Source organism: Suricata suricatta, chromosome 4, assembly GCF_006229205.1.
Source record: "Suricata suricatta isolate VVHF042 chromosome 4, meerkat_22Aug2017_6uvM2_HiC, whole genome shotgun sequence".
Taxonomy (NCBI): domain Eukaryota; kingdom Metazoa; phylum Chordata; class Mammalia; order Carnivora; family Herpestidae; genus Suricata; species Suricata suricatta.
In genome coordinates, this window is record NC_043703.1 from 116,254,379 (window position 1) to 116,269,259 (window position 14,881).

A 14,881-nucleotide genomic window follows, 5' to 3' on the forward strand; every position below is an offset into this window, starting at 1 on the left:
ATAAATGCCTTGCCTCCAGCTCAGAATTTTACTTTTGTGTGTACTCACCTGACAGATGGAAAAGTTTTCTTCTTTCCTGTTGGACTGAGTCCTCAACAGCTTCTGGTCGTTAAGGCAGAGAGTGAGTGGGTCCACTCTGCCAGCAGAACACTCACTTGAGGAGCCTGCGTCCAGAAGTTTCACTTTGATTGCTTTCTTAGTTCCAGTAGGGGTTAGAAGGTGTGGAGGTCCTTCCTTTTCTTCTGACGTCATCTTGTTTAGCCCTGGCCTTGCCAGGCGGTGCTCTGAGGATGTCTGTGGGTTTGAGTAAGTGTATTCTATTACCTTGCTCCTTCCACTTCATACTCTTTTTTGGCTCTGTGTTCTGCTCTCTCTTACCCAAGATCTCATGGTTGAGGGCTTTTGGAGGAATGTATAGAGAGGCCACATTCTCTTTAAATTCTGTAGCGATTCTCTGAAAAGTCCATTGAGGAGAGGTGGCTGAAAGAGCGCCCACGTGGTCTTCTCAGTTCGACCACCAGTGGTCTTGGGGCTTCCTTTTGCTTTCTTCTGACCAGTGGAAGTTTGGAGTGACCACCACAGATAAACTGGAAATGAGCAGGGTCTGCTTGCTTTCTCCTTCATGCTAGTCCTGAGAGCTGGCCTGCAGCCAGCTGTGTAGTCAGGGACTGTTAAAGCTAGAGGTGAGTGACTGTGCCAGACTCTCCCTTTGAGCCTTGGAAACTTTTGCTGCCTGAAACTGGGAGGTGATTAAAAAGTACGTCTCTTGAATCTGATACCCTCTTGGTTAGATGGACTAAAAATCAAGGTGGGGTGGTAGGCAGGTCCAGAGTGTGGAGTCTGGCCTCTCTTCTAACTTGATAGTCTCTGTGTAAACTAATTTTTCTGAGCCTCAGCTGCTCTCCTGTTATAAAAAGAGCTGGCTCAGAGTTATGGGGATAAAGGCTCATCCACTTGTTTGGTGCTAGAGCCACTCACAGTTTAAGCCTAAGCACCTGGTCTTTTTTTGACTTTAAATCTTTCAAGACCTGAGTAATCATCAATGGGGCAACCTCATTTTGCAGAATAGGTAGGCGAGGCCATTTGTCTCTCCCAGGCTGAAGGTTCCTTATTGGCTTGTTAGAACTTCCAGAAGAGGGTGGCCAAGCCATTGAGGGACTGGACAGTGCCCAGTGTTCCTGTTGTCCTTAAAGATGGCCTCTCCCAGCAGAATTAAAAACGACACCCTGAGGTTTTTTATCTGCATGCAGGCACTGAAACAGTGAGCTAGGAGAGGGATAGTAGCCTGCATGGCTTTCAGCAATGTTTGCAGTCCTGACAGGTCTTCCTAATGCTTTATTCACTCTGTTGATGCCATTCAGGTCATCCAGCCACTTCCTGCCTCAGTGCTATTTAGATGCAGAAAGGCGTGGTGACAGATGGACAAATCCGGCCACCTGCCATTTACTTCCCTGACAGACACTCCAGTTTCACCACCTTTTATTGGATACAAAGTCATAAATTCTCAGATGCCCATGTGAGTCCTTTTGAATACATACACTCAGGTACATTCAGCACAGAGCATCTGTGGGTGCTGTGGGGCAAAGTGCTGGGACGGCGATGCCTGGGTGGGGCAGAGAAGTGGGGCCAGGGAAGGCCCCCTGGGGGCTGGAGGTACAGGCACCACTTCAGAAACAAAACCAAAAAATGCTTTCCACCCCTCCACCTGATTTGCTTGGGGTGGGGGGAGCTACCCTCTCACGGCTCAGGCGCATCACAGCCTGGCTGTGCGGGGAAGGCAGGCCTGGGGGCCACCCGTGGAGGTCCCCGCTAGCAGTGCCCACTAGAGCCAAGCCTACTGGTGCCAGTCATGAGGCAAGCTTAGGTCACCTCAGGCCTCTGCACCTGCCCAAGGCCAAGCCTCCTGGAGCCGTGCCAGCAATGGCAGACCCGGCTTGGGCTCTTGGTGGGGAAGCCTGCCTGATTGTCAGGGCAGTCTTGGGACTGGCCAGGGTCCCAGGGGTTTGGGGAAGAACTAGGAGCTGGTTGTGTTAGTCGGCCCTGGTATTCTGGTCTTCACCAATCCTAAACCTTATCCTCAGGCAAAGGCTGCAGATGAATACACTTGTCCAGGAATAAATACATACACACAATACACAGCAGTATATACAGAAATGCAAGCCTGGAACAAGGCTGGGTGAGAAAGCATGACCACCAGGGTTAAAGAGTAGTACCAGGCCCCTGGGGGAGGGAATTCCACTCCTCAAGGGCTGGTGGGCTAGACAGATCCCATCAGTTTGAGTTCACTCCTCTGGGCATGTGGGCCTTGCACCTGCTCACCATCTCCCCGGTCTTCAACCCAAGTTCACCAGGAATTGGGTCTTTGGCACCAATAGTCACTCTGGGAGGGTCTTTAGCTTAGTGCCTTAGAGGACTTAGGGGCTAGGCAGCTTCCCACCCACAGCCCAAAGGACCAGGGGAACAAGCAGAACCCAAAGGGAAAGGATGGAGCCAAACCTTGGAGCAGCGGGCGTTGGGAAGGAGGTGGCTTTTTTGTTTTTGAAGCTCTTCTTGAGAGGCTGACTCAACCACTCTCACAGGACCAGGAAATTCTGGACTGCCTTGTTCCTTAGGTGGTTTCTCAGCCAGTGAAAAGCCATGGTTCTGGGCAACACATTTCCTTTCCCCGGGGCAGGGGGGGGGGGGGTGTCAGACATACGGAATCTCCTTTGTCCCCTGCTGGTGCCATGGGGAGGGAGCCCAAAGCAAGCCTGATGAAATACTCCAGCTAAACCAGCCCCCCAGATGCTGGCTGCAGGCTACATAACAAGGAGAGGTGGTAGGGACACCATGTGCTGGGGCCCATGGGACCTCTACACATGCCCAGGACCCCTGAAGCAGGTCTTGCTTTGATTGCCCTCCTTTGCATCTTACTAGGTGTGAGATGGAGAAGGATTATTTTTTGAATGAGTGAGAGAAAGTGAGGGGTGAGGTGCCTCAAGGATGGCCAGATCCTCCGTCCCTGTTTTCCGTTCTCCGCCATGCTGTGTGGTTGCCAAGGAAGCAACCCTGCAAACAAGCTCCCCACACAGCAGCAGGGCTCATCCCACTGAGAGCCAAAGCTTCCAGTCTGGGGTCAAGGGGCCTGCAACTTCCCAGTTCTCCGCACACATTTAGTCCAGCGTGCAGCCCCAGGGGCAGCTGTGCAGGGGACATGCTGTGCCCTGTTGTTTGCGTGGGCAGGGGCCTGTGCAATATGTACTCCTAAACACCTTTCACACACACAAGCTGGCAAATACAAGGTGGGGACTTGCTGGCCAAACTTCCTGCCAGCCAGGAGAAGGGGGGCCCTGTTCACTCTTCTGCCCCCCGTGCTGGTGGTACTCAGGGCTGCAAGGATGGGTGGGTGGAGTGGGTGAACGAACCTACTCCTAGAATCAGTCCTTTCAGAACTATCTCTCCCCAACTATAGCTCACTCCCCATGCACCCTGACCTCTTTTCCCGACATTCCAGCGGCTGTCCACCCAGGGAGATATTATCCAAAGCCTTGTATTCAGGGATGGAAGCTTCCAGGGGCAGAAAAGTCCCTCAGTAAGGCAGGCTCGGGCCAAGCAGGGCATCCCTTTGTGCTTTGTCCAGGAGATTGGGGGGAGCGGGGGGGAGGGGGGCAGCACCTCTGGCCCTAGGGTCTCAAGCAGGAGTTACAAAGGGGTGGAGTTGGCAAGGCAGGACAGATGCACCCAGGGCACACCCATATCCCTCCCAGGCCCCTGGAGGACAGAGAAAAGTTGTGCTTCTTCCTGTGACTCCTGGGGACAAGGCTGGGGAGGTGGGAGCCATTGGAGCCAGCCGCTCTGGAGTGGGGGATGCCACACAGCCAAGACTTCATGTAGGACCGGACAGGGAATTGCCAACATGACACCCTTGGTAGCTGGGGTCTTCAAAGGGCAAGGCCAGAATAAGCCACAGGGGGGAAAAGTCATCAACCAGAGCTGGGACAGAGCTGGGTGGGGAGCTAGGGGAGCTGGATGCTGAGTCTGTGGAGTCCCAGCTCTGGAGGACTCATTACAGGGTAACCCAGGGCTGGGTTTTGATGTCTAAGCCAGGCTGTGGCAGAAAGTTGGGTCCCTGCAAAGGGCTGAGAAACCAGAAGAGCCCAGCCATGCCAGGACCAGCAGCCTAATGGTTAGGGCAGAGCTGGGTCCTGTATGGGAGAGAAGGAAACCCTAAGATGGATTGAGGTTAATGTTTGAAAGAACTTTCCAAATGAATGTTGACAGGACCCATAGCCTCTACACCACTGAGGGTTCTGAGAGGAGGAACTGGGGAGACCTGAGTCTTTGGAGCCTTAGTGCCAGAACCTGGTCTTGCTGGAACCATGCAAGTCTGTGAAAACCCACTTGTGTTCTGTGGCTTCTAAGCTAAGTGGCTGTGGCTCAGGTCCCAGCACTGCCCCTGGGGCCAGTGGAAACTGGGGAGGGAGGAAAGTCTGAGGGTACTCTTCCTTGTTCTTGGCCTCATGGGTCTAGTTCCCTACCAAGGCTACATTTTCAAGCAAGCTAGCTGGACAAGGAAGCAAACCAAACCATCCTCCTGGCCTCCTCCAGAGAGAAGGCAGCCCAGTGACTCCCTCTCACCACAGCACTGGGGACCCAGAGGCCATTAGATTCCTGTCAAGCACCTGGAAGAGAAGGGCGTTTCTTGAAGATAGGAACTGCTTCTCAAAGCTGATAATGTTTCCAAGAGCTGGTTCTTTGCCCCTCCGGAGGCTCAGGATTGGTGGAAGGTAGAGAAACATGCACCTTTTAGCTCTGAATTTAGCTCTGGTGTGTCATGGGGGGTGTGGTTGTTGGGAGGAGGGATCTTCTTGTTTCTAGCAATAAAAACTAAGTTTTCTCTACTTGGCAATTTCCCCACTTTGGGAGTGGTGGTTTCAATATCCTGGGGAAAAGTTCTAGATGAATGTTTTGCCAATCCAAGCCCATTCCTCTACCTCACTGCACCCTGCCCCCCCCCCCACTTTTGGCTGGCCACATTCCCAGACCCCCAAGGCCTGTCTGTGTTATCCCTGGAGAATGTGGACCCAGAGCCTCGGCAGACTGTCTGAAGGGGGTGCCCCACAGAGGGCTGGAACAGGGCAGGGGGAAGAAAAGAGCCCTTCTCGCCGAGTCTGAGCTGCTTTGGGGAGCCCTGTCTGGCCTGGGGACCAGCAGAGGTCCCTGACAAGGGGAGGCCTGTCCCGGCAGCCCAGGCAGCCAAGGAACCACTCAGTGATTATGGCAGGTCCTCGGAGCTATGACACCGGGTGCTGGTGGTGACTCAGCTCCTTCCTGGCTGTGCCCAGAAGGCTGATCCAGTTGGGGGTGGAGTGGGGGGTTGAAGGGCAGCTTCTGTCCAAGCCCTTGCCCTGAAGAGCCAGTGCCCAACGTCAGGCCCGTTGCTCCACTGTCCCAGGAGGACAGGAAACTGTCAACCCCTCCCTGGAAGCCAGGGATAACACTAGGCCTCCAAAGGTCTAGTCCAAATCAGGGTCCCTCTGGAGGTCCAAAAAGAGTACCCTGGTGTGGGGCTGGCAGGGGCCCTGCCGCCCCCCACCCCGGGTTAGCAGCCACCGTCCACCTTGATGTGCAGGATCTTAGAGAAGCCGGGTCTCCGTCGTAGGGCCTGTAGACCGAACCCTGGGTTAGTTCCCCTCAGGTCGAGGCAAGTGGGGCCCTCCCATCACATACGCAGGTCACCAACCCCAGCCTAGGGATGCCACCTGGGGTTTGGGTTGGCCTAAGAGCCAACTCCTCACCTGGAGTTTTGTCACCATGTCCTCAAACAGCTTCTGGGCCTCAGGACTGCTGGGCTCTTTGAAATAATCAGCAATCCCAATCTGGACCACGATGGACTTGAGATTCCGGCAAATGCCTGGGAAAAGGTGGGTAATAAGGTGATGGCTCATGTTTGGCCTGGACAATGGGACTGCTCTTCTGTCACTAATTTGTGAAACCAGAACTCTACAGAGAGACGGTCATGTGCCAGGCACTGGGAACCACCTAGAGGAGAGCACACCGGTGGCACACGGGATCAACCACACAGGGGTGCAGGGTGGGAGGAGGAGGGCAAGGTCACAGAGCAGAGGCTACAGTGGACTCTGGGATGATGGTGGGCAGCAGCCAACTGTGCAGGGGCATTAGGAACTTTCCTGGCAGAGGGGACAGCTGTGCCGTAGCCTGGGCACCTGGAAATGAATTAAAAGGACAGAGGCTGAAGTGAGGCTGACGACTCTTCTCTGGGGCATGGAGGAGGGGACAGGCAGCAACAAGTTGGGAGCAGAGGGCTTAAGGGACTAGATGTTGCCATGAAGTCAGTGGAGGACGAAGAAGAAAATGAAGAGGCTGAGAAGGTTCTGGAGATCATGATATTGGAGGCGGTCATTCCAGAGCCAGGCCATGAGAGGTTGATGGGGAAGGAAGAAGAGGATCCTGGAAATAATAAAGTCAAGAAGCCTTCAGGGTTCAGCATGTAGGTGTGACCAGGGTCTCAGGAAGGGGAAGCCTGCAGCCTGGGCAGCCGAGGAGCCACTCAGTGGTTATTGCAGGTCCTCGGGGCAACAACACGAGCTACCCAGCTACTGGTGGTGACTCAGTTGTGCCCAGAAGGCTGCTCAGAAGACTGCTTCAGTTGTGGGGAGGAGTGAGGGTCAGAGGGCAGCTTCTGTCCAAGCCCCTGCCCTGAAGGAGTGTGAACAGCCTGAGCTGGACACCCATGTCCTCGGTCAAGGTGGAGGAGTGGCCAGGAGTGGAGTAGGTGGCTAAAGGAAGGTGGGGTCAGAGGAGGCATGGAGTCTACACCCTGGAGAGAGGAGTCTTCACCCTGAGAATGGTCCTAATGCTCCCACCCACTCCAGAGTCAGCCGAGAAGAAAGGGGATACAGAATCCAGAGAAGTCTAGTAATTTGCCTGGTCACACAGCTAATAAGCAGTAGAGCCAAAACTGAGACCCAGGTCAGTCCAGCTCCAGAACCTGTGTTCCCAACCTGTCTGTTCTGCCTCTGCCCTTGGCCATAGGCTCACGTGGGACAGATGGCTTCGTACAGCTTGTGTCTCCAACATATGCAGAGCATAGGGCAATAAATGTTGAACCGAACCGCATCAACCAGGTGGCGGCGGGCCTTGAATGCCACGCTGGCCTGGGAAAGCACTGGTGGCAAAGCTAGGATTAGCACCCCAGTTGGTCTCCCCGCAGTGCTGGCGCTTGCTGACTAGGAGTGACAGGGAGTGGCTCTACTACTTGCTGACACGGCACAGTAAATGGTGTCAGTGTCAGCCCCCCTCCTGCATTCCCATCGCTCACTGTTGAAATGCAGCAGGGCCTTGGGGGTGACGGGTGTGGCCGTGAGCACCAACATCTCCAGTCCCTTCAGGCCTTCCCGGCAGACCTCAGCTGCCACCTCCTGGGTGATCTCCGACACGTGGTCCAGCTCCAGGACCTGCAGCCGCATGCAGTTTCTTGCTAGGAAGAGGGAAGAAGAGGGGACATCCCGCTAACAAACTCCCCAGGTCGCCTCCCACCCAGTGCCTTGGTGCTTCTGCTACCACCCAGGCTGCAGCCCCAAACCCCTCTGGGATTTCAGTGTTGCACCCACACCTGCTTCCCACCGCCCTCCCCAGTCCCAAGGAAGGACTCACCGAGTGATGCCAGGCCCTGCACCCCACAGCCAGCGCCCCCAACCCCCAGGGCCCGAAGGTGGGGCCAACAGCGACCGATCATCTGCAGGCAGCGGTTACTGAAGCGTGTGGGCTGCTGGCTGGAGAATGGGGTGGAGAGAGGGCGGTCAAGGAAGCTTCTGTCTGCGTGACACCCCCAAGCCCTCTCCTCTTTCATGCCCCACCTACCACCCAGCTGTTCAAGTTAGAAACCTGGAATCATCCCTGACTCTTCCTCCCTTACCCCCTGCCAAGACCTACAGATTCCTGGATAACTCTTTGATCTCACAGTTCAGGCGACCATCCATATTCATCTGGATTCATCTAGAAGAATCCTACACACTGCTGACAGTGAACCATTCATTCCTACATTCTCTCACTCAGTCATTCAACAAATGGGCCTCAAGGGTCTACTACAGCCAAGAACAACTGAACTAGGTCCTGTGGATTCATCAGTGACAGTACAAACATGGTGCCTGCCCTCAAGGAGTGGGGAGGGGGAGGGGACACAACGGAACCAGTCGGATATAATCCTGTTTTTAAGAACTAAAATACCCCAATGGCTTCCCAAGCACTCTCTAGATAAAACCCAGCTCTAAACCCCTTAGGCAAGACCTGCCTAACCTTGCCCCAACCTTCCTTTCCATGCTCATTGCTCCCCTCTGCCCAACACCCACACCAAACTCCCTATTTCCCTAAACACTTTGTCCCTCAACATTCACCCCGGCAGCAGGTTCTCTGGGGTCTGCTTGCACTTGGAACCAGAGCTATGGAAATGGGCATTTATAGCCCCTACCCTGAGAACTGTGAGTACAGAGTTGATTGGAATACAGAGAAATTATTGCAAAGCAAATGACAGCAGGGGTTGTGACAGGGCGAAGTAGGAATGGAGGCGGGGGAGCTGTGCCAAGTTCGGCCAGGTATTCGTGAAGGACACTGGATGCCCTGGGAGGAGTTGTCCTGTGGAGAGAGGGCTTAGAGGACAAAGCACAGGGACAAAAAAGCCTGGTCTTAGGAACTCCAAGTAGAGCGGTGAATGATCTGGATTCTCCAACAACCAGCTTTTTTGTGTGTTATACGTCGACCTCCCTTGACCGGGCTTTTCATGTGCCAAACAAATGCAGCTATTTCTAGCTAGTGTTGCCTGAACACTTACTGTGGCCCCTGTGGGCTTTATGTGTACATCTCACTGGAGCCAGCTACAGTCCTCCCAAGGCTGAAAGATCTCTAATACCGCCACCTTCACTCTGCACTTGAGAAACGAAGGCATGACTGGATTGCCCAGAGTCTCACTGCCAGTAAGCCCGGCATCACCCCATGTCTGATTTGGAAGCCCCACTCCTAACCTACTTACAGCGACTGGTGAATGCGAATCTGTCTCCCCAGTCAGCCTGTGGAATGGCTCAGATCTGCTCAGTGCTCAGCCCCAGCCCCAGCCCCACCCTGTCCCCACCTGACCCCTGCCAGGGCTCACCAAGGGTGAAGTGGCGCCACCTGGAGGGAGACAATCTCTCTGCAGCCTGCACCCAGAGCCCAAATGACCTCGTGGCCCACAGGGTCTGTGGCACTCCTGTTGAAAAGACAAAGCTGGCACCACCCACCCTGGTGGCCTTCGCTCCCTTCCCTTGGGCCACAGAACTCTTGAGTCCCTTTGCCTGAGACCCCTGGGGGAAGAATATGCAGACCCCAGGGATCCCTTTGGCCCGAGGCCAAGAGCCTATGGACCTTGAGTCTGGTGGTGTGCACCTACCTGTAGGTGACGGCCTGCAGGGCGCGGCAGTAGCAGCTGGCCAGCCAGAGCGAGCGGTCAGTGAGGATGTTGGGACAGTGGGAGATGCGCAGGATCAGCAGGTTCCCCCCAGCAGCCTTCAACAGGGACTCCAGCCCTGCTTCCAGGCAGCCCCTGGGGATGGCCAGGAGGTCAGGGCACTGCCCGTGGCCACCTCCTCCTCTGGGAAGCATCCTCCATGGAATTCTGGGTCTGCAGCCTGCAACACCCACCCGCCCATCTGCCAGGGCCTCACCGGGTGCTCCGGGCATACTCTTCCTTGCTCTCCTTCTTGCCCCGCTGCCGGGGCTTCAGGTTCTGCAGCGTCAGTGAGTGGGCCTGGGTGCACCACTGGGCCAGCATCGCCAGGAACTGCAGAGAGACAAGGGTCACCTGGGGATGAAGGGGTCTGTGCTTGGCTGGCTAGAGGCAGACCAGCCCCAAGACAGAAGGCCCCATGAGAGCATTTTGGGGAGTCAGGCTGAAGCTGGGGTGTTGTAAGGGCTGCAAGGATCAGACCTTGAGGGGCCAGATTCTGCTGGGAAAAAGACGGGTTCACAACAGCGGCAGTGAACAGAGACAGGCACCTTGGAACAGACGCGGGCATTCTCCAGCAGCACCCGTGTCCAGACCGCGGGGTGACGAGCCACGAAGCGCCAGTCCCGGCAGACCTCGGCAGCATGCAGCAGTGTGCGTGTGTCCAGATAGGTGAAGATGCAGAACAGGGCGGCTCGCATCTTGAGGATCTCTGGGCTGATGACCTCATTGGAGCGCGAGGGGCTGCCCCTCTCAGCTCGCCGACCCCGCCCACTGCCTCCCTCAGGGCGGGCTGCACAGTACCAGAGGGTCAAAGGTCAGTGTGGAGGGTCAGGGAGGGGGTGCGGGTGGGGAGCTGGGGAGGGCTAGGAGCTGCAGAAGGAATAGTCATGAGGGACTCATGCTGGAGGGCCAGTGTCATGGGAGGAAGGACAAGGGGCCTCTGCTTCCCCCTCCTCGGCAGCCCCCTCTCTATACAAATTAGAAAAAGGTGACCCTTCCTCAAGCAAACTGTCTTTTTAAAATCATAGATCATAGATCATCACACAGTCCAAACTCACCCTCTAGATGAAGCAACTGAGTCAAGAGTGGGGAAGGGTTTGGAAGGTGAGGGTACAGATGGTTAGAAACCAGGCCTCTGTGAACAGAAGGCCAGGGCAAGGCTGCCCAGAGCAGTCACTCTACAGCAGTCATGCACCTGATCTCAGCCTTCTAACCTCCCGACCCTGACCCTGACCCACCCACATATGCACATGGCCTTGTCCATATACAGAAGGGGGCTCTCCCTACTGCTCCAAAACTTCAGTCAGCAGTTAACACTCCACTACTCTCCTGTAAATGTCAACGAGCCCACCACATAAATGGACCCGAGATGTGGCATCCTTGTGCAGTACCCAACCTGAGCGCCCCTGTGCTACAGCCCTGCTCTGTTACAAGAATTCCTTGCCGAAGCGCACAGGGCACTTGTAGGAAAGTTTGTCCTTCTCACTGGGGGAAGTCTGGGACAGGGGGAAAACGGGTTTGGGAGCCCAAGAGATTTACCACCTCAGCCCTGTGTCCCCTGAGAGGGTCCAGCACCAACGAAAGACTGGCCTCTCTGGCCTACCCTCCCCAGGACTCACCTGAGAGCCGGCAGCTGCTCAGTGGCCCGGCCATAGCAGGCCCAGAGCGGGGGGCATCTGAGGGGCCCTCAGCCTCTGACTCCGTGGTTCGGGAGCCCACGTCCGAGACATCACCCTCCTCCCCCTCCGTGCTGTGTCGGCGGGGTCTGCGCTGCCAGTTCTGGATGGCCTGGCGCCGCAGGCCTGAGCTGCGAGGGGGCTGGGTGCGCTCCGAGCCGCCGTTGGCAGCCTGGGCCCGTGTGCTCAAGCCCCCAGGGCCACTGTCCTCGGGGGCCCCCTCTTCTGGCCGGGGTAGCTCCAGACTGTCACTGTCATAGCAGCCTGAGCTCTGGGATGCAGCGGGGACACGGCTGGAGGCCCTGGGGTGGGGTGGACCAGACGGTGAGGAGCCAGGGGCACCAGGCCTGCCCGAACTCCCCATGCCACCCCTACCGCCGGCCAAGGGCAACCCACTCCCCCTACTTTCCAAGAGCCCCCTTCGAAGAGTATGGAAAGGCAGACAGAGGTGACCCAAGGAGTATGGGAAAAGGAGAAGGAGTCAAGGCCCCAGATGGGCCAGCCATCCAGTGGGCCAGTGGATCTTTCCAGGGTGAGGGTGGGCTGTGTGGGACGGGCCAGGCCCGAGGCTTACCCTGTGCTGGGAGAGGAGCCATGCCTTGACATGGCGTATGTGCTAGGCATGGCCGGGCCTGCGTGGTGTTCTCGCTGTGGACCCCCAGAGCGGGAGGGAGAGTCAGGGGGACAGAAGAGGCAAAAGGGTGAGAAGGAGCCAGAGAAAGGACACAAGATGGAGAGAAGAGAGAAGGGAGAGGAGAGAGAAGGAAAAAAGTTGGGAAAGATGGACAAATAGACAGCCCAGAGAGGCAGGCTCACCAGCCCCCTCCCCATACCCAACCAGCACCACAGACCCTGACTTGTGGTTCCTGGGCTCTCATTTGGGCACAGATGGGCCCCTGAGGACCAGAGCGGCTGGATCACACCTCCCTGGATCGCAGCCTCAGGGGTGGTCACTTCCACCCAATCAGAGGGACCTCTACTTCAGGCCTCAAGTCTGCTCATGGGAATGAACCAAAGGAGGGAAGCATGTGGAGCATGACAGGGGGAGGCCAGGTAGTGTGCGAGGTGAGGCCACATGGGGCAGGGGTGCAGGAGGAGGAGGGAAGGCAGGCTGGCACTCACCATTCTGCCAGGACCCCGGGGACCGGGTGCGGCACCGCCTCCGCCACCACCTCGGCCCAGGCTGGCGCTGGGCGTGCTGCCACAGCTGCTGCTGATGACCTGCAGCTGCCGCTCGGCCCGGTCCGCCCGCTCGAGCAGCTCCTCGATGAACTGCTGCAGCCGCAGCTTGGCGCTGGCCTCCCGTGCCGCTGTCTCCTTCAGGAACTGGTCGATCTGTACCACCTCCCTGGGCCCAGAGCAGTCTCTTACCCCCATGCCTCGGCCTGGCCGCCCACCCCCTCTCCGGAGCAGTGGGAAGAGACATGGGCACAGCTGCCCATGGTCCCGTGGGTGCATGTGGTACAGGCTCAGGCACGATGCCGCATAGGACAGCATGCACAGAAATGCAAACATATACTCCGAGTCTCGCACACCCCGCCGACCGGCCCCGACACTCCTGCCAGACACCCCTCCTCCCCACCAAAATAGTCATACTCAGTCACACTCAGAGCCACCTCCTCCCTCTAGAAACACTCATGGGCACACAGCCACACACACTCATGTACATCTGCTCGTGTCATGTTCACTTGCAGGCACACATGCAGTCTGAGATAGGCACAGTCCCAATGACACATTCCAACACACACACACACACACACACACACACACACACACACAGAAACATTCTCAGACACAGAAGCCTCCGGGAAGTGCATGTACACACAGCAAACTTCAGAGTCACTTGAGGATTCACAGTTGGTCATGCATCCACTCAACATTTACTGGGCACCTTCTAGGTGTCTGACACTATATTAGGGACACAGCAGTGAACAAGCATGAGAAAAATTCCTGCCCCCGTGGAGCTTATGTCACAATGTGGACAGATAAATAACATGCATCTATTTAGAAATTCTACATTTAAAGACCAGAGAAATAAGGAGAAGCCAGCAAAGAAAACCGAGAAGGAGCAGGCAGAAAAAAAGAAGGAAATTCCAGGAGCGTGTCCTGGATGCCAAGTGAAAAAGGGGTTTCAAGAACCAATGTGTCAACGAGGCTGAGAGGCTGATGATGACTGGTGGGCCTTGGCAACAGGAAGGTCGTTAGTGACACAGAGGACAGTGGTGGAGATGCACATCTGATCAGAGCGCATTCAAGACAGAAAGAGGGGAAGGAAACTGGAGACAAAGAGTATAAACAATACTTTCAAGGAGTGGTTCTGGAAGGAAAGAAAAGGGGCTGTAACATAAGGGTGTAGTGGGGTTATGGCAGATGGAAGTAACGACCTTATCTGGATGCTTTTAGGAATGATGCAGTTGACAAGGAAAGTCTGATGATGGCAAAGGGAAAAAGCAGAATTGTGCCATGTCTTTGAGTAGGCAAAAGTAGCGGTGCCTGGGTGGCTCAGTCGGTTAAGCGTCCAGTTTGGGCTCAGGTCATGATCCCACGGTTTTTGGGTTTGGGCCCCGCATGGGGCTGTATGCTGACAGCTAGCTCAGAGCCTGGAGCCTGCTTCGGATTCTGTGTCTCTCTCTCTGATCCTCCCCTGCTCATGCTGTCTGTCTCTGTCTCTCAAAAATAAATAAAAAACATAAAAAAAAAAGATTTCATAGTCTGTGGGTTTGAGCCTCACGTCGGGCTCTGTGCTGACAGCTCAGAGCCTGGAGCCTACTTCAGATTGTGTCTCCCTCTCTTTCTGCCCCTCCTCCTCTCATTCTCTTTCTCTCTCAAAATAAAATAAAGACATAAAAAAAATTTTTTTAATAGTAGTAAGAGGGTCTGGTGCCACCAGGCAGGCGCTGGCCTTCGGTAGAGAGACAGACAAGGGAGAGAAACAATTTTCACAGCAGGCCTTTGGTCACACTTGCATGTACTCACAGTCCCAAACAAATACTGTCACGACACTCTTGCTCCCTCCCACACCATCTATGGCCGGTGGCCATCGATGCCATATTACAAAGCCATGGCCACACAGACACACGCACAGACACACTCAGGCCCACTCACGGTGGTGGTGGCGGCGGCGGCAGTGACACACACGGTCACCCAATCAGGAACACTCACGGCACACCCGCCCACAGGGCCCTGCTGGCCACTCACTGCTGCTTGCGGCTCAGCTCCTGTTCCTTGTGCACCAGGTCCTGCTTGAGCGAGGCGAGCAGCTCCACGCTCACGTCCACCTGGCGCGAGAGTTCGGAAGCACGCTCCTCCAGCTCCTCCTTCTCGCGCCCCAGCCGCGCACTCTCCTGTCGCGCAGTCTCCAGCTCCGCTGCCTTGCGTTCCAGCTCAGCCTGCAGCCGACCCACCTGGCCTGCGATCTTCTGCTCCACCTCCTCGCTCAGCCGCTCCAGCCGCCGGTCCACCTCCAGCTTCTCCAGCGCACGGATCTTGAGGCGCGCCAGGCCCTCCTCGTAAGCCACATCCGCGGGCGAGGGGGACGCGGGGGAGGCGGAGGCGGGCCCGGGCCCCGGCCCGGGCGGAGGCGTCGAGCAAGCCGAGGAGGCCACGGACTTGCGGGCGAACAGCTCCCCCAGCGGGATTTCGATCTCGCGCAGCGCGTAGCGCGCGGCGGCGGCGGGCACGAGGCCGGGCTCAGCCAGCTCCTCGCAGGGCAGGCTGGCGGGTA

The 14,881-nt window shown here is 56.3% G+C and overlaps 1 protein-coding gene across 1 annotated transcript; it reads right to left on the minus strand.

Moving 5' to 3' along the window:
* Positions 1-1,462: 1,462 nt before the first annotated feature.
* Positions 1,463-14,879, minus strand: FBXO41 (F-box protein 41; the record flags this gene model as incomplete). The annotated part of the gene is made up of 12 exons (XM_029938521.1): positions 1,463-5,644; positions 5,778-5,893; positions 7,322-7,480; positions 7,657-7,775; positions 9,149-9,244; positions 9,425-9,577; positions 9,699-9,814; positions 10,030-10,271; positions 11,101-11,459; positions 11,732-11,805; positions 12,280-12,505; positions 14,356-14,879. Coding segments are annotated over 12 exons (2,247 nt in total), but the record flags the coding sequence as incomplete, so codon positions are not given.
* Between the last annotated feature and the right edge of the window lie 2 nt (positions 14,880-14,881).